Below are 17,482 nucleotides of genomic sequence, written 5' to 3'. Positions count from 1 at the left end.
GTGATCTGCCCGTCTCGGCCTCCCAAAGTGCTGGGATTATAGGCTTGAGCCACCCGCCCGGCCAGATGTCTTTTTCTTTGTTTTGTTTTGTTTTTATTGGGACAGAGTCTCGTTCTGTCGTCCAGGCTGGAGTGCAGTGGTGTGATCTCAGCTCACTGCAGCCTCCACCTCCTGGACTCAGGTGATCTCCTGCTTCAGCCTCCCAAGTGGCTGGGACTACAGGTGCACAACCACACCTAGCTAATTTTTAAATTTTTTTTTCTTAGAGATGGCGTTTTGCCAAGTTGGCCAGGCTGGTCTTGTACTCCTGGCCTTAAGTGATCTGCCTGCTTTGGCCTCCCAAAGTGCTGGAATTAGGTTCTAGCCACCACGCCTAGCCAGATATTTTTAATTTGCCAACCTTATCCAGGAAGAGAAGTCACATATAATTTATGTGTCCGTGCTTATTCAGGAAGTTGGCAATTTATTTGTTTATTGCAATTAATTTTTTTTTTTTTTTGAGAGGGAGTCTTGCTCTGTTGCCCAGGCTGAAGTGCAGTGTCGCAATCTCGGCTCACCGCAAGCTCCGCCTCCCGGGTTCACGCCATTCTCCTCCCTCAGCCTCCCTAGTAACTGGGACCACAGGCGCTGGCCACCGTGCCTGGCTAATTTTTTTTGTATTTTTTTAGTAGAGACAGGGTTTTACCATGTTAGCCAGGATGGTCTCGATCTTCTGACCTCGTGATCGACCTGCCTTGGCCTCCCAAAGTGCTGGGATTACAGGCATGAGCCACCACGCCTGGCCTGTTTTTTTTCTTCTGTGAATTGCCTGTGTATGTCTGAAACATCAACTTGGTTTTATTTCTCTAACCGTCCTGCTGTGGTGGTGAGAGGGAAGGGAGGGCATGATTATTGAAGGGATTGTCAATATTGTCCTTCTTTTTCCTCCCCAGAGTGAGGAAGGGTAGGAGGCTGGTGGGTTTGGCTTAACAAGCCATTACTCTGTCCTGGAAGTATATGCCTGGTTTATGCTAGGGCTCAGGTATTGGAGTCCTGGTTTAAAATTGAGAGAGAGGCCAGACGCGGTGGCTCACACTTGTAATCCCAACTCTTTGGGAGGCCAAGGTGGGTGGATCACCTGAGATCAGGAGTTTGAGATCAACCTGGCCAACATGGTGAAACCCCATCTCTACTAAAAATGCAAAAATTAGCTGGGCATGGTGATGCACATCTGTAATCCCAGCTACCCAGGACGCTGAGGCAGGAGAATCACTTGAACCCGGGAGGCAGAGGTTGCAGTGAGCCAAGATCGCACCACTGCACTCCAGCTTGGGCAACAGAGCAAGATTCCGTCTCAAAAAAAAAAAAAAAGGTAAATAAAAAAAATTAGCTGGGTGTGGTGGCGCATGCCTGTAATCCCAGCTACTCAGGAGACTGAGGCAGGAGAATTGCTTGAACCCTGGAGGTGGAAGTTGCTGTGAGCCGAGATCATGTCACTGGACCCCAGCCTGGGCAACAAGAGCAAAACTCTGTCTCAAAAAAAAAGGTGAGAAGGAGTGTGTGTGTTATAGGGGAGGATTCTATTTACCTATTTGTTTTTTTCATTTTCAAGATTCTTCGGAGGAGGCCCCTCCAGCCACTCAGAACTTCATCATTCCAAAAAAGGAGATCCACACAGTTCCAGACATGGGCAAATGGAAGCGTTCTCAGGTACCTGTGGTGTCTGCACTTTAGGGTTGGAACTGCAGTGAGAAACTTGGGCTTTTCAAAGACAGTGGTTTTCCTGGCATGACGGGTGGTGAGTTCCTGGCCCTTCTTGCTCTTGGAGCCTGAGTTTTCAGAAGCTAGGGAGAAAGGTGACAGGGGAGCTGGCTGTCCCATCCCTAGATGCTTTATCAGGCTGGCGCCAGGGTAGCCCAGGAGAGTTCCGCTCCTGGTTTTCATAAGCCATTGCCCCTTGAGTGTTGCTGTATTGTTCGAACATGAGTGTTCGAAATGATGGAGCGAGTCACTTTGATTCTTGGCTGCAAGTAACAGCAAGTGTGGCAGCCAGTGCCTCAAAGGGAGAAGAGGCTATCTCATGGAAACTTTGGCCAGGGAGATAGCTAAGCCTGCACATACCTAGGAGCTGGGACCCAGAGCACTGGGCACAGATTGACTTTCTCTGCTGCTCAACTGAAATCATGGGCAGAAGATAACTACTTGTACCTCCCAGGCTTCTGGTACAGGCTGTGGAAAGACAGACTGAGCAAAAGAAAGCCAATTTCAATTTCTAAGGGAAGGCCTCTGGCCCAATTCTAGTCAGGCTTCTGCCCCCGGCCTGGTGAGCTGAGCTGGAGAGTGTTGCTGGTACAGAAGGCTGGGCACAGGGGTCTTCGCATGCTGGGCATATTTTCCAGGAGACCCACACCCTACGACTTCTTTGCCTTGTCCTCACTGGGGCTTGGGGCCATCTAAGCCTGCCTGGTTCCTTTTTCACAAGCCTACCCTCTCAGTGTTTGGAAATGGTTATCATGTCTTTTCTGAGCTTTCACCAGGATCAACAGTCCCTTCAGCCTAGGGATTCAAAGGATATAGTTTCAGTGCTTTCATCATCTTGGTTGCTTTACCTCAGAGTTTCTCATTGTCAGCACTATGGACATTTGGGGGCAGATAATTCTTCATTGTAGGGGGCCATCCTGTGCCATGTAGGACGTTTAGTAATATCTCTGGCTTCTACCCACTAGATGTCAGCAGCATTCCTTTCCCCAGCTGCCACAACTAGCATTGTCTCCAGATCTTGTCAGATCTTCTCTGAGCCAGATTGCTGTAGTTGAGAACCTGCTTATTTGTCTGAATCCAAATATGACACTTCCTTTGCTGCTTCTCATCCATGTGTTCCAGCGTAGCTACAGTCAGGACAGGGGCTCAGACTTGCCCTGGCCTGGGAGAGTTGCTCTGGAGAGGCCTGGCCTGCTGGGGGTCATCCCATGGCTGGCAGGAAGATCTTGGTATAGGAATACTTCCTTCTAGATATCAGGCCTTGTCTCAGGGCTTACTGTGGACACCCCAGCTTGGATAAGGAGAAAAAAAGTGAGAGGAAAAAGGGATGAAGAAGAAGCAAAACCAAACAGGAGTCACTTGTTCCCAGCACCTGCCTCTCTAGGGGCCTGCACCTCAATGCTGTTTTTTTTCTTTTTTTTTTTTTTTGAGACAGGGTTTCACTCTGTCCCCCAGGCTGGAGTTCAGTGATATGATCACAGCTCACTGCAGCCTCCACCTCTTGGGCTCAAGCAATCCTCCCACCTCAGCCATCTGAGTAGCTGGGACCACAGGCACCATGCCTGGCAAACCTTTTAATTTTTTGGAGAAATGGGGTCTCACTATGTTGCCCAGGCTGGTCTCAAGCTCCTGGGTTCAAGTGATCCTCCTGCCTCAGCCTCCCAAAGTGCTAGGATTACAGACTTGAGCCACAACACCTGACCCTCAGTGTTTTCTTATCCTTATGTTGGGTGTAACTGCAGCCCGGCAGGGAAGAGAGTGTCTGGTTGAAAGCTGGGGATGGTTGTGTGGGGAGACCTGTCTGTAGCAGGCATCTGCACTGCAACTAGACAGCCTGGCCTGCCTGTGGTGGCTGATTGCTGGGGGCAAGACCCTTGGTTTCCTCATCTGTAAGACGGCAACAGCAGTGTCTACCTTATAGGTCTATTGTGTCAAGAAACTGCTGGCAGCAATAGTGAGTACTTGTTCTGGCTGGAGATTAGCGTGTTGCTGTGGTCACTGTCTTGCCAGCTTTTCTGGAGGGTAGGGTCGGGTATTTGGCATTATGTTTCTACTTCTCCTGCTGTGGGGTTGGGAGTCAGGCTCAAGAGAAGAAGAAAACTCAGAGCTCTTTGGTAACCTGGTGGAGCTTGGGGCAGGTGGTAGGGAGGGTCTGCCACCCCTCTCCCATTCTCATCTCTGTTTGGTAGGCATACGCTGACTACATCGGATTCATCCTTACCCTCAACGAAGGTGTGAAGGGGAAGAAACTGACCTTCGAGTACAAAGTCTCCGAGGTAGGCCCAGGAAGAGCTGCTGTAGCAGCCTTTCCAAAAATAGCTCCAGAGTCGCTGGGCGCGGTGGCTCACGCCTGTAATCCCAGCACTTTGGGAGGCTGAGGCGGGCAGATCACGAGGTCAGGCGATCGAGACCATCCTGGCTAACACGGTGAAACCCCATCTCTATTAAAAATACAAAAAAATTAACCGGGCCTGGTGGTGGGCGCCTGTAGTCCCAGCTACTCGGGAGGCTGAGGCAGGAGAATGGCCTGAACCCAGGAGGTGGAGCTTGTAGTGAGCCGAGATTGCGCCACTGCACTCCAGCCTGGGCAAAAGAGAGAGACTCCATCTAAAAAAAAAAAAATACAAAAAATTAGCCGGGCGTGGTGGCGGGCGCCTGTAGTCCCATCTACTCGGGAGGCTGAGGCAGGAGAATGGTGTGAACCCAGGAGGTGGAGCTTGCAGTGAGCCGAGATTGCGCCACTGCACTCCAACCTGGGCAACAGAGCGAGACTCTGTCTCAAAAAAAAATAGCTTCAGAGTCTCGTGGGCTCAGTGCCCACCACCGGGCCAGTGCAGAAAATAAGATTGCCCAAATACATGTGCACTTCACATTTTCATGTCTATATTTGTAATTTTAAAAATCTGTGAATAGGTGGATATTTATAAAATTGAGATCAAGGTAAACATGCTGTTTCATAGTTAGTATTTTTGCCAAATTTTTTTTTTTTGAGACGTAGTTTCACTCTTGTTGCCCAGGCTGGAGTGCAGTGGCGCAATCTCGGCTCACCGCAACCTCTGCCTCCGGGTTCAAGTGATTCTCCTGCCTCAGTCTCCTGAGCAGCAGGGATTACAGGTGTGCACCACCACACCTGGCTAATTTTGAATTTTTAGTAGAGGTGGGGTTTCTCTATGTTGGTCAGACTGGTCTCAAACTCCTGACCTCAGGTGATCTGCCTGCCTCAGCCTCCCAAAGTGCTGGGATTACAGGCGTGAGCCACTGCACCTGGCCTGCTGTTTTTATATAAGTTTTGAAATTAAAACAGATTACAAAACAGTAAATGTGCTCACTGGAGAGGTCAGTAATAGACATGTGTTAGACATTCACAGCAGAGCTGATCTGTCCCTGTGAGGTCAGTAATAGACATGTGTTAGACATTCACAGCAGAGCTGATCTGTCCCTGTGAGGTCAGTAATAGACATGTGTTAGACATTCACAGCAGAGCTGATCTGTCCCTGTGAGATCAGTAATAGACATGTGTTAGACATTCACAGCAGAGCTGATCTGTCCCTGTGTTTCTCATACCCAGCTTCCAGGGCAGCCCCTACTGACAGTGGACACCCAGGAAAGCAAGAGCTCCTCTTCTCCTGCAGTGAGCTGTGCCCTTATTTATTTGTTTTATTTTTTTAAATTTTTTTTTAAATATAGAGACAGGGTCTCGCCATGTTGCCCAGGCTGGTCTCGAACTCCTGAGCTCAAGAAATCCTCCTGCCATGGTCTCCCAAAGTGCTGGGGTGACAGATGTGAGCCATCAAACTTGGCCCCTCATTTATTTAAACAGTCCACATCTTCAGACTTTTAGATTATCTCGGTAAACATTGCTCCTCGCATATCGTTGCATCCCTGCCCATAGATCTGTGGGCCTTGTTTCCGAAGGATTCATTCTTAGATGCGGAAATGTGGAGTCAAAGGGCACATGCATTTTTTTGCATTTGGGTTCACACTGCCTGGTGGGTGCTTTCTGGATGGATGTTGTTTCAGAGATGGTTTTGTTTGTGTAGCAGAGGGCAAGAGCTGAGGGGAGGCAGATACTGATTGGAAGGTGTGGCCTTACTGGCTGCTTTTTCTGGATGCTGTCTCCCAGGGCTAAGACCTAGGCCTCCAGGAGCCTCTTGGGTTCATGTCCCAGTTGGCCCAGAGCCACCTTGAGTCTCTTATCTCAGACACCAGGGCCTGAAAGTCCTCTCTCAGTACTTTGGCCTACCCAGCTCTCTAGCCACAGCCTTGGGCCTGTTGGGTAAGGTGTGGCCCTGCCCTGGCCCAGTTTCTCCACCTGCCCCAAGATTAACATTGCGTGCTTCACCCTTATACCCAGCCCCTGGCAGAGCTGCCTACTGCTGGGCCTGTCTGGCTATAGGGTGACTGAGGTCCTGTTCTGTTCATTTCAGGAGAACCAGGCCTGTGCTTCTGGTAGACAGCCTTCCCTTGGGAGCCAGGCCCATTAGTGGCTTTTTGGGTTCCTTTTGGGCTCACTCAGTGCTCTGGAACTGAGGGTCTGGGTGCAGGATGGCTGGGGAAAGAGGAGGTTCCTCCTGGAGCCTGTGGTAAGGGATGCTCAGCTGTACTCAGTGGGCCAGGAATGTCGTGGAGGAAGGCTAATTAAAGGGGAAGTTTGTAATTACCTCAGCAAATCCTTAACTGCCAAGTCCCGTAATTGCCCGTGATTTTGATGGTAGCCATCCACAACAACCAGGTATTGTCTTTTTTTTTTTTTTTTTGAGTTTTTTCTTGTCGCCCAGACTGGAATGCAATGGCATGATCTTGGCTCACTGCAGCCTCCACCTCCCAGGCTCAGGCGATTCTCCTGCCTCAGCCTCCTGAGTAGCTGGGATTACAGGCGCCCACCATCACACCCGGCTAATTTTTGTATTTTTAGTAGAGATGGGGTTTCACCATGTTGGCCAGGCTGGTCTCAAACTCCCTACCTACCTGTGATTCACCTGCCTTTGCCTCACAAACTGCTGGGATTACAGACGAGCTGCTGCGCCCGGCCCAGGTATTGTCTTAGCTTAAAGACTGTGCTTTGGCAGGATTGCAGTGTAGTTACACGCTTGGGTTCTGGAGTCAGGCTGGCTAGTTTCATCACTTGTGAACCAATGACTTTGTCATTTTTGACCCTCTGTTTCCTCATCTGTAGAGTGGTAAGAGTCAGCAGACAACTCATGGCCCTTTGGGGAAGATTCACTGAGATCCCATGAGTAGGGGTTGTCTTTTGCATAGTGCCTAACACATACTAAATAAATACTTGGATTGTTATTAGCTATTATTACCATTAGGCATTAGTGAGTTCTAATTTTCTTTTTTTTTTTTTTTTTGAGACAGAGTCTCGCTCTGTCACCCAGACTGGAGTGCAGTGGCCGGATCTCAGCTCACTGCAAGCTCCGCCTCCTGGGTTTACGCCATTCTGCTGCCTCAGCCTCCCGAGTAGCTGGGACTACAGGCGCCAGCCACCTTGCCCGGCTAGCTTTTTGTATTTTTTAGTAGAGGCGGGGTTTCACCGTGTTCGCCAGGATGGTCTCGATCTCCTGACCTCGTGATCCGCCTGTCTCAGCCTCCCAAAGTGCTGGGATTACAGGCTTGAGCCACCGCGCCCGGCCTGAGTTCTAATTTTCAATAGTGTTGTTGCATAGAAAGCTAGCTCTTGGCTGGGCACGGTGGCTCATGCCTGTCATCCCAGCACCTTGGGAGGCCGAGGCGGGTGAATCACAAGGTCAGGAGTTCAAGACCAGCCTGGCCAACATGGTGGAACCCCGTCTCTACTAAAGATACAAAAAATTAGCTGGGCGTGGTGGCAGGCACCTGTAATCCCAGCTACTTGGGAGGCTGAGTCAGGAGAATCCCTTGAAACCCGGGAGGCGAAGGTTGCAGTGATCCAAGATGGTGCCACTGCACTCCAGCCTAGACGACAGTGCGAGACTCCGAGACTCCGCCTCAAAAAGAAAAAAAAAAAAAAGCTAGCTTTTATTTTTTATTATTTATTTATTTTTATTTTTATTTTTGAGATGGAGTCTTGTTCCAACCCAGGCTGGAGTGCAATGGTGCGATCTCGGCTCACTACAACCTCCGCCTCCTGGGTTCAAATGATTATTCTGCCTCAGCCTCCTGACTAGCTGGAATTACAGGCATGTGCCACCATGTCCGACTAATTTTGTATTTTTAGTAGAGATGGGATTTCTCCATGTTAATCAGGCTGGTCTCGAACTCCCGACCTCAGGTGATCTGCCTGTCTTGGCCTCCCGAAGTGCTGGGATTACAGACGTGAGCCGCTGCACCTGGCCAGCTAGCTCTTACTTTAAATGATGCCTGTCCTCCACTTATGGGGGTTAACATTTTTGATTTTTGCAAAATAAATGTGATAGGAGGTTTACTTTTGTTGTTGTTGTTCTGTTTGCTTTTTTAAAACCTACAAGGGGGCAAAATTAAAAAATGGACAGTACAATTTTAGGGAAGATTTTACTGGTCCCTGAAATCCAAAAAGGAAGCACTGGCCTAGGGAGAATGGGAGAGCTGGAGTTGTTCTTTGTGCCTCAAAGGGGTTTCAGCCCCAGTGCCCTTTCTTCCAGCCCTTCTCTCCCAACACAACAAACAATAGAGGCAGCCCCTACATTCAAAAAGCCCTCTCCTGAAGAGGAGCTGGGAGCCTTTGAATTATTCATTGGCCCAGCTGAGCTAGCAGCTGGGGCCTGGCTCCTGTGACCTCTGCCATCTCTGTCCCCTTCAGTGCCTTGCCTAAGACTGAGATCCCTGGGGCATCTGGGGCTGACTGGTGCTTCCTGGGGCCAACATAACTGTGCCATCCATTGTAAGCCCCCATTGCTGCATGGGTTAGGTCTGACCTGTGCTTATCAGCCATTCCTGGTTCTTCACAAAGCCAGGCTCTGACAGTGCTCTCACATTTCAGCAAGGCAGCTTTATGCCATCCTGGCCCTCTGCTTTAGCCAGGTGTAAAGGGAAATTTCTCCTCTTACAGGCTACTTTTCCTGTCCTTCCATGCCCCAAGCCTAGATAAAGGGGAGATGAGAGAGAGCAGCATTCGGGGCCGGTTTCACATATGCAGCTGGGGGCATGGCCAGCCTGAGTTTCATTAGCTTAAGCCTGCCTCTCCCCAAGTACATACATAGCTCTTGGCTGAGTCTTTGCACCTGGCAGGCCTGGTCTGCCTTGTCCTCCCAGGCGTAACTTCTCACGTGGGCATCACCCTGCTAGTTCCTACCCAGTGCCAGGATTTCCTGTAAGTTTCTTCTTATACCATTTGTTTCCATAGACACAGGCAAGATCCACTTCCTGGCAAGGACTCTTCCCAGGACTGACTGGCTGCAGATAGCCTCTGCATTGTATTTTCCACCAGCCCTGGTGCTGGCCTTTTTCTACAAGCCAGCCTGGAAGGAGCACCTTCTAATTGACCTTCGGGTTGGATAGACAGCCACCTGATTTCTTCATTGAGTAACATTTTATGTGCCAATGCTGCCCGCACCTCTGACTCCGATTCTACTTCTTGGTCCCTGTCTTCTGTGGGAAAGACGTAAGGGGATGGGCTCTCAAACTCTGCCACCCTACAAAGCATTGCACATGATGGCATTTCCACAAAGATTTGAGTTGCCAACTGATTTACCATAGCATTGTGTATGAAATAGATAGTGAAACAGGTGGAAATAACCCAAACATTTAACAGTGAGGAATTAGTTAAATTAATTATAATGCAGTGGCATGATGAAATATTATTCACTTAGTAAAGGTTGTCATAAGATTATGTTTATATGTAGATGTGGAATGAGGTTCATGAGGAAAAGGAGCAGGCTGCAAAGCAGAATGTGTCCTGTGATGGATGTATTCCGTTACCCCGTACCGGGCGCTATGCACCTTACGAGGTATTTATCATCAGCCCCATTCTTTAGATGAAGAAACTGAGAGGCTCAGAGTTAGTCACTTGCTCAAGGTCTCACAGCAACTAAATGGTGTTTTAGCTGTGGTTTGAATCCAGACCCACCATGCTAAACAATATAAAACACTATAAGAAGATAACATAGAAGGGTATATTAAAATGTTTAGTGTAGGCCGGGCGTGGTGGCTCACGCCTGTAATCCCAGAACTTTGGGAGGCTGATGCAGGTGGATCACTTGAGGTCAGGAGTTTGAGACCAGCCTGACCAACATGGAGAAACCCTGTCTCTACTAGAAATACAAAAATTAGCTGGGCGTGGTGGCGTGTGCCTGTAATCCCAGCTACTTGGGAGGCTGAGGCAGGAGAATTGCTTGAACCTGGGAGGCAGAGGTTACAGTGAGCCGAGATTGCGCCACTGCCCTCCAGCCTGGGCAACAAGAGCGAAACTCCGTCTCAAAAAAAATAAAAGTTTAGTGTATTTCTGGGTGGCAGGATTACTGGTTATTTTCATTTTCTTCTGTTTATATTTCTATTTTTTATGATGGGTATGTATTGCATACTGAACAAAAGGCTTCCATAAAGTCTTTTTAAAAAGATGTCAGGGCTGGAGTTTGCTTATCTATAGTGGCAGCCCATGGGTAGGCTGCCTACAGAAACCAGGTGCTAAAGCCACCCCGTCCCTGTCCCATCAGCCTAGTGTGCTTCCCTCTCTGGAAATCCCATCGTGCTCCCCTGACCCTTCTTCATATTCAGGACAGTGGGGAAGAAAGAGGGATGAGGGAGGGTGGCCAGCAGGGGCTATGCCAAGGGGTCGGTCATTGTCTGGCAGCAGTGGACTGTGGCTAAGCGGGAGCCACTTGTCACTGTGGCTTGGACCCCTCTATTTTGCCTCCACAGGCCATTGAGAAACTAGTTGCTCTTCTCAACACGCTGGACAGGTGGATTGATGAGACTCCTCCAGTGGACCAGCCCTCTCGGTTTGGGAATAAGGCATACAGGACCTGGTATGCCAAACTTGATGAGGTGAGGCTGCCACAGGACAGGCCAGGGACTGGGCTGGCAGTGAGGGTGGTTCTGGCACCAGTTGGGAAAGCGCCTGCATTGTATAGCGCTTCTAGGCATATACAAATCTTAGACAGTTTGTTAAAATGGCAATTTCACTTAGCAGAATTACAAATGAGTTTATGCTCTGCTTGGTCATCTTCTGGGAAACACGACTATGCATATACAGCCCTCTGCACTACAAGGCTGTTTATTAAGTCACTATCTGTATTATGGCAAATTGGAAATGTTCCAAGTATCCATATGTAGGGGATCATTTAAATAAATTAGTCCATCCACATCATGGAGTACTGTGCAGCTATGAAAAGGAATTTTTTTTCTCCCCCGCCCGGCCAAGACGGAGTCTTGCTCTGTCGCCCAGGCTGGAGTGCAGTGGTGTGATCTCAGCTCACTGTAAGCTCCGCCTCCCAGGTTCACGCCATTCTCCTGCCTCAGCCTCCTGAGCAGCTGGGACTACAGGCGCCCGCCACCACGCCTGGCTAATTTTTTGTATTTTTAGTAGAGACAGGGTTTCACCGTATTAACCAGGATGGTCTCGATCTCCTGACCTCATGATCCGCCTGTCTTGGCCTCCCAAAGTGCTGGGATTACAGGCGTGAGCCACCGTGCCTGGCCCCAAAAAGGAATTTTTTTAATAGCTGGGCATGGTGGCTTATGCATGTAATCTCAGAATTCGGGGAGGTTAAGGTGGGAGGATCACTAGAGCCCAGGAGTTTGTGAGTAGGCTAGGCAACATAGCAAAACCCCGTTTCTGCAAAAAATAAGAAATGGTGGTGCATGCCTTTGGTTTCAGCTACTTAGGTGGCTGAAGCAGGAGAATGATTTGAGCTCTGGAGTTTGAGGATGCACTGAGCTATGGAGCCATTGCACACCCACTTGGAATGCTAGCTGCATACTCCATGGTGTAGATGGACTAGTCTATTGAACTGATCCCCTACTGATGTTTTTATTTTTGAATCTTATGAAGGCGTTACCTGTTCAAAGCAAACAAAAATAAAATAAAAATGAAGGATCTCAGACCCTGTCTAGAAAAGCAGAGTCTACAGGTCTGGGTAGGGACTGGGAATCTGGATTTTCACCAGCTTTCCAGGAGATTCTCATGCCAGTTGTCTATAACTGAGCTTAAGGAAATTTGGGTCCTAATTGCTCTGGCCCAATATTTTCACATAGAGCAGAGGGGAGGACTCAGGACCCAGTGAAGTGCTGTTCCCAAGAGAGGCCCGGGCCTGCCTCTGGACTCTTTTTTTTTTTGAGACGGAGTCTCGCTCTGTCGCCCAGGCTGGAGTGCAGTGGCCGGATCTCAGCTCACTGCAAGCTCCGCCTCCCGGGTTCACGCCATTCTCCTGCCTCAGCCTCCCAAGTAGCTGGGACTACAGGCGCCCGCCACGTCGCCCGGCTAGTTTATTGTATTTTTTTTTTTAGTAGAGACGGGGTTTCACTGTGTTAGCCAGGATGGTCTCGATCTCCTGACCTCGTGATCCGCCCGTCTCGGCCTCCCAAAGTGCTGGGATTACAGGCTTGAGCCACCGCGCCCGGCCAACCTCTGGACTCTTAAGATGGTACATGGTCTTTTTTTTTTTTCTTTTCTGTTGCTCAGGCTGGAGTGCAGCTCCCTGCAGCCTTGACCTGCTGGGCTCAAGCAATCCTCCTGCCTAACACTCCCAAGTTGCTGGGACTACAGCATGTGCCAGCTGTAGTCCCTGGCTAATTTTTGTATTTTTAGTAGAGATGGGGTTTCATCATGTTGGCCAGGCTGGTCTCGAAATCCTGGCCTCAGGTGATCTGCCCACCTTGGCCTCCTAAAGTGTTGGGATTACAGGTGTAAGCCACTGCGCCCAACCTTAAGTTATGTATTAAAGCTGACAAATTATAGCTGTACAGCTTACTCATGCCAAGTTTTTTACCCATGGATTCACCACTCACGTGAAGCAATAGAACATTCTAGCTGGAGTGCTCCTCTTCCCAATTGTTATTGCTCAGATTATTCTGATTTCTATTCCATAAATTGATTTTTTTCCATGTTTCTGAACTTCGTATAACTCTCTGGCTTCTTTTGCTCGATGTCATGTCTGAGATTCATCCATGTTTTCATGTCTAGCTGTAAGTCTTCTTCTTTGCTGTGTAGTGTTCTATTGTATGACTATACCACAATTTATTCATTTCACTGTTGATGGACATTTCCATTGCATTTCCTTCCACCTTTTGGCTACTCTAAACAATGCTGCTGTGAACATTCTTCTGCATGTCTTTCAATGGCACATGACACAAACTCTTAGGAAGGTGGCCTGTGTGGGAATCATAGCATTGACCTACTAGAGTCTCTGTGGGGCTCCAGTGATTTACCACGTGGGAGGGGTCAGGCTTTTTTCCAGATTCCTCCTGTCTTGCCCCTAGACCCCTGTGCCCTGGAAGAATCAGTCGATGATAAGCTGCCTGGGTAGTCTTCTGCTGTAGAATAATAAATGCTGTCCCTCCCCTTCCTTCTGTGGCCCATCAGAACAGGGAACCAGGCTGGCCTGGCATGGCAGCGTGGGCCCCCAGTCAGGTGCTGCCCCTGGGCACCTGCCCACTGGGATGCTGCTTAATGTGCTGCCACCACTTTGTGTCTCTTGTGTTACCAGGAAGCAGAAAACTTGGTGGCCACAGTGGTCCCCACCCATCTGGCAGCTGCTGTGCCTGAGGTGGCTGTTTACCTAAAGGAGTCAGTGGGGAACTCCACGCGCATTGACTACGGCACAGGTATCTGCTGCTTGTGGGGCTCTGTACTTATCTAGCTTCACTGCTTTCTTTTTTGGGCTTCAGGTGGTCTTGGGGCCCTCTTAGCAAGCAAGAGCAATCAAGAATTTGCCAAGCACCTGCAGCCTATTGGGGCCAGCTGGGGTGCAGGGTGGTTTCATGGGCAGGGAGGGCGTAGGCATGCAGGGAGGCCCAGATGCTGTGGCTCTGCTGTAGTCCACCAGGGGGAGCTGATGCCCTGTGCATGGTGCTCATGCAGCGCTGCTTTCTGTTCTTGTGAAAATGGTCTCTGAGCAACTCATCATCACCAAAATAATAATTATTAATTGAGCACTTACTGTATGTCAAGGCAGCAGCTTACTGAAGCTTTGAGAAATGGGAACGCTTCTTGGTGGCCTTTGTGGTGTCATGGTACACCCTCTCCCTTGCACCCCTTGTCTCTTAGCCACATTCTCTGTGCTCTTGAGCTCTTTGGTTCTGTGGTCCATGTAAGCCAAGCAGACTTGGACTTTGAGGAGAGGGAGCGTGTGGGCACCTTAAAAGGGAAGTGTGGACAGGTGCTGTGGTGCGCGCCTGTAATCCCAGCACTTTGGGAGGCCGAGGGGGAGGATTGCCCGAGCTCAGGAGTTTAAGACCAGCCTAGACAATGTAGTGAGACTCCATCTCTTTTTTAAAAATTTATTTTAAGTCATTTTTATTTATATATACATTTTTTGAGACAGGGTCTTGCTTTGTCACCCAGGCTGCAGTACAGTGATGTGATCTTGGCCCACTGCAGCCTTGACCTCCTGGGCCCAAGTGATCCTCCCGCCTCTGCATCTCCCCACTCCCCAGTACCTGGGACTACAGGTGTGTACCACCAGCCTGGCAATTTATTTATTTATTTTTTTGAGACAGAGTCTCACTGTGTTGTCCAGGCTGGAGTGCAGTGGCACGATCTTGGCTCACTTGCAACCTCCACTTCCTGGCTTCAAGTGATTCTTCTGCCGGGACTACAGGCACACGCCACCACACCTGGCTAATTTTAGTGTTTTTAGTAGAGACAGGGTTTCACCATGTTGGCCAGGGTGGTCTCGAACTCCTGACCTCTGGTGAGGTTACTTCTCCACCCACCTTGGCCTCCCAAAGTGCTGGGACTGGGATTACAGGCGTGAGCCACTGTGCCCGGCCGATTGTTTTGTAGTTTTTATAGAGAAGGGGTTTTGCCATGTTGCCCAGACTGGTCTTGAACTCCTGAGCTCAAGCTGTTCTCCCACCTCAGCCTCCCAAAGTGCTTGGATTATAGGTGTGAGCCACCATGCTGAGACCCCATCTCTCAAAAATATAAAAGGGAGGTGTTCTCTAGGTCAGGGCATGGCTTGTGTAGCTAAGGAGGACCTCTGCTTTGGTAAGGGCCCACCTTTCCTTCTTCCCTGAAGCAGGCAAATGGGAGCACTGCTCAGCCCTCCCCTTGTCTGGGGAATGTGATCCACAAGAGAGAGCCCCAGCCACAGAGGCAGGCCCTGGAGAAGGGCCCTCTTGGACTGGGTGGGGCTTTGACTAAGACCAGCAGGGAAAAGATCAAAGAGGGAAGACTGGCCACGTCAGCAGGGGTTGGTGCCCGAGCTGCATTCGAACCCGTGAACAATGGGAGCCTGGGCCATGGCTGGTCATAATTGAAAACTGTGGCAGGGGAAGGAAACTGAGCTCACAAGCTTCCAGGCCCTGGAGGGGTCTTTGTCCTCCAGAGACAGGGCAGAAGTATTCTCTGACACATTCTCTTCTCCCCTCCCTCCAGATAGGTTTTGTGTGACACTGTGAACAATGGGATTCAATCACAGTCCAGTGAGTAGTTCCTATAGTGCAGACCGTTGCTGTTTGATATGACTGGGAAAGGAAGGAGAGTGCTTTTTCACCCTGTAATCTGATCATGTGTTCCCTGCTTAGAAGCCTGCAGTGACTCCCTATGGCTCTTAGGGTAAAGTCTGAGTTCTTTCTGATGGCCACAAGGCCCATGTGACCTATAGCCTCCTGTCATCACACGTTCTCCCTTGCTCTCACTGCCTTGGACATACTGGCCGCCTTAGGGTTCCTCAAACAGATCAAGCTTTTTCTTGCCTGAAGGCCTATGCACATGCTATTCCTTCTGGCTAGAATGCATTTCTTGCTTCCCTCACTCCCTTTGCCTTGCCAACTCACATCTTTCAGATTTCAGATTAGATGTTACTTCCTTAGGGGAAACCTTGAACCCTTATGTCAGGGTCCTCCTGTGATATCCTCCAGTTAGCACCCTGTCTTTCTCCTTCAGAGCTGGAATCATGGTAGTGACTGTATATTTATAATGTCTGTTGTCCCTGATAGATCATAAACTTTTTGAGGGCAGGGACTTACTTGTCACTGTCTCCTAGTGTGTAACATGGATGGTGACTGCTTACATAGTAGGTGCTCAGTAAATATGGTGGAACTGCTCAGTGAGTGAAACCTACATGATGAAATGTAAATGTCCAGCCCGGGTCTTTTAGGAGTAGAATTATAGTACTGGTAGTTCTTTTTTTTCTTTTCTTTTTTTTTTGAGACAGTCTCACTTTGTTGCCCAGGCTGGAGTGCAGTGGCCTTATCATGGCTCACTGCAGCCTCAACCTCCTGGGCTCAGGTGATCCTCCATCTCAGCCTCCTGAGTAGTTGGGACCACAGGCACATGCCACCATGTCTGGCTAATTTTTGTATTTTTTGTAGAGACAGAGTTTTGCCATGTTGGCCAGGCTAATCTCGAACTCCTGAGCTCAAGCAGTCTGCCTGCCTCAGCCTCCTGAAGTGCTGGGATTACAGGCATAAGCCACCATGCCCGGCCAGTATTATAGTTCTTGAAAGGAAAGGACCTAGCACATCTTTCTGAATGGGGAAGAGGTCTCATTGTCTCCATGTTGACCACCTACCTCAGAGGGGCACTTATCAGCGATTTGGACTCTGGGAGAATAAAACAATCCCAGTCCTTTACCTGGATGACTGTCAATGTTGGTTGTTTTTTCTCCTCCAGGGCATGAGGCAGCCTTTGCTGCTTTCCTCTGCTGTCTCTGCAAGATTGGGGTGCTCCGGGTGGATGACCAAATAGCTATTGTCTTCAAGGTGTTCAATCGGTGAGAGAAAGGACAGGAGGGTTGGAGGAGGGGGCGTGAGGGGCCATCTCTTTCCTCCTCAGACTGGGAAATGGGGTGCTGTAGGGTTCTCCTGAGTGGTTCATGGTTCTCTTGTCCTGTCTTAATCAAGCTGTGGCTGTGGATAGAGTGCCCAAGGCTTTTTTCCAACAGGTTCAAATTAACCTCCAAGTAAAAACAAGTGAAAGAATTGTTACGGCCGGGCGCGGTGGCTCAAGCCTGTAATCCCAGCACTTTGGGAGGCCGAGACGGGCGGATCACGAGGTCAGGAGAGCGAGACCATCCTGGCTAACAAGGTGAAACCCCGTCTCTACTAAAAAATACAAAAAACTAGCCGGGCGAGGTGGCGGGCGCCTGTAGTCCCAGCTACTCGGGAGGCTGAGGCAGGAGAATGGCGTGAACCCGGGAGGCGGAGCTTGCAGTGAGCTGAGATCCGGCCACTGCACTCCAGCCTGGGCGACAGAGCGAGACTCCGTCTCAAAAAAAAAAAAAAAAAGAATTGTCACGTAGGCCAGGCGCGGTGGCTCACGCCTTGTAATCCCAGCACTTTGGGAGGCCCAGGCAGGCGAATCACAAGGTCAGGTGTTCGACCAACATGGTTAAACCCCGTCTCTACTAAAAATACAAGAATCAGCTGTGTATGGTGGCACTGGCCTATAATTCCAGCTACTCAGAAGGCTGAGGCAGGAGAATTGCTTGAACCCAGGAGGCGTAGGTTGCAGTGAGCTGAGATCATGCCACTGTACTCCAGACTGGGTGACAGAGTGAGACTCTGTCTCAAAAAAAAAGAATTGTCACATAATATCTGCCAGTGCCCACACGGTGTTGACCATGTGGAGGAAGAATTCTAAGCACTTTATGTATAACTCATTAATTCTTTTTTTTTTTTT

General features: G+C 49.5%; 1 protein-coding gene across 5 annotated transcripts in view; it reads left to right on the top strand.

The window, feature by feature from the left end:
* Positions 1–17,482, top strand: part of PPP2R4 (protein phosphatase 2A activator, regulatory subunit 4) — a 50,553-nt gene that overhangs the window by 18,881 nt on the left and 14,190 nt on the right. For 2 of the 5 annotated variants that reach the window (XM_011931238.1, XM_011931240.1), the window contains 5 exons: positions 1,592–1,689; positions 3,930–4,016; positions 10,558–10,683; positions 13,344–13,461; positions 16,475–16,574. In XM_011931238.1, the coding sequence (XP_011786628.1) occupies positions 1,592–1,689; positions 3,930–4,016; positions 10,558–10,683; positions 13,344–13,461; positions 16,475–16,574 (529 nt within the window). Of the gene's footprint in view, positions 1–1,591; positions 1,690–3,929; positions 4,017–9,542; positions 9,648–10,557; positions 10,684–13,343; positions 13,462–16,474; positions 16,575–17,482 lie in introns of all 5 variants that reach the window. The other 3 variants (XM_011931237.1, XM_011931239.1, XM_011931241.1) reach the window with 3 other exon arrangements.

This window comes from Colobus angolensis, unplaced genomic scaffold, assembly GCF_000951035.1.
Source record: "Colobus angolensis palliatus isolate OR3802 unplaced genomic scaffold, Cang.pa_1.0 Scaffold9, whole genome shotgun sequence".
Lineage (NCBI taxonomy): Eukaryota > Metazoa > Chordata > Mammalia > Primates > Cercopithecidae > Colobus > Colobus angolensis.
The sequence above is the reverse complement of the archived record's forward strand: the minus strand, read 5'-3'. Positions and strand labels throughout refer to the sequence as shown.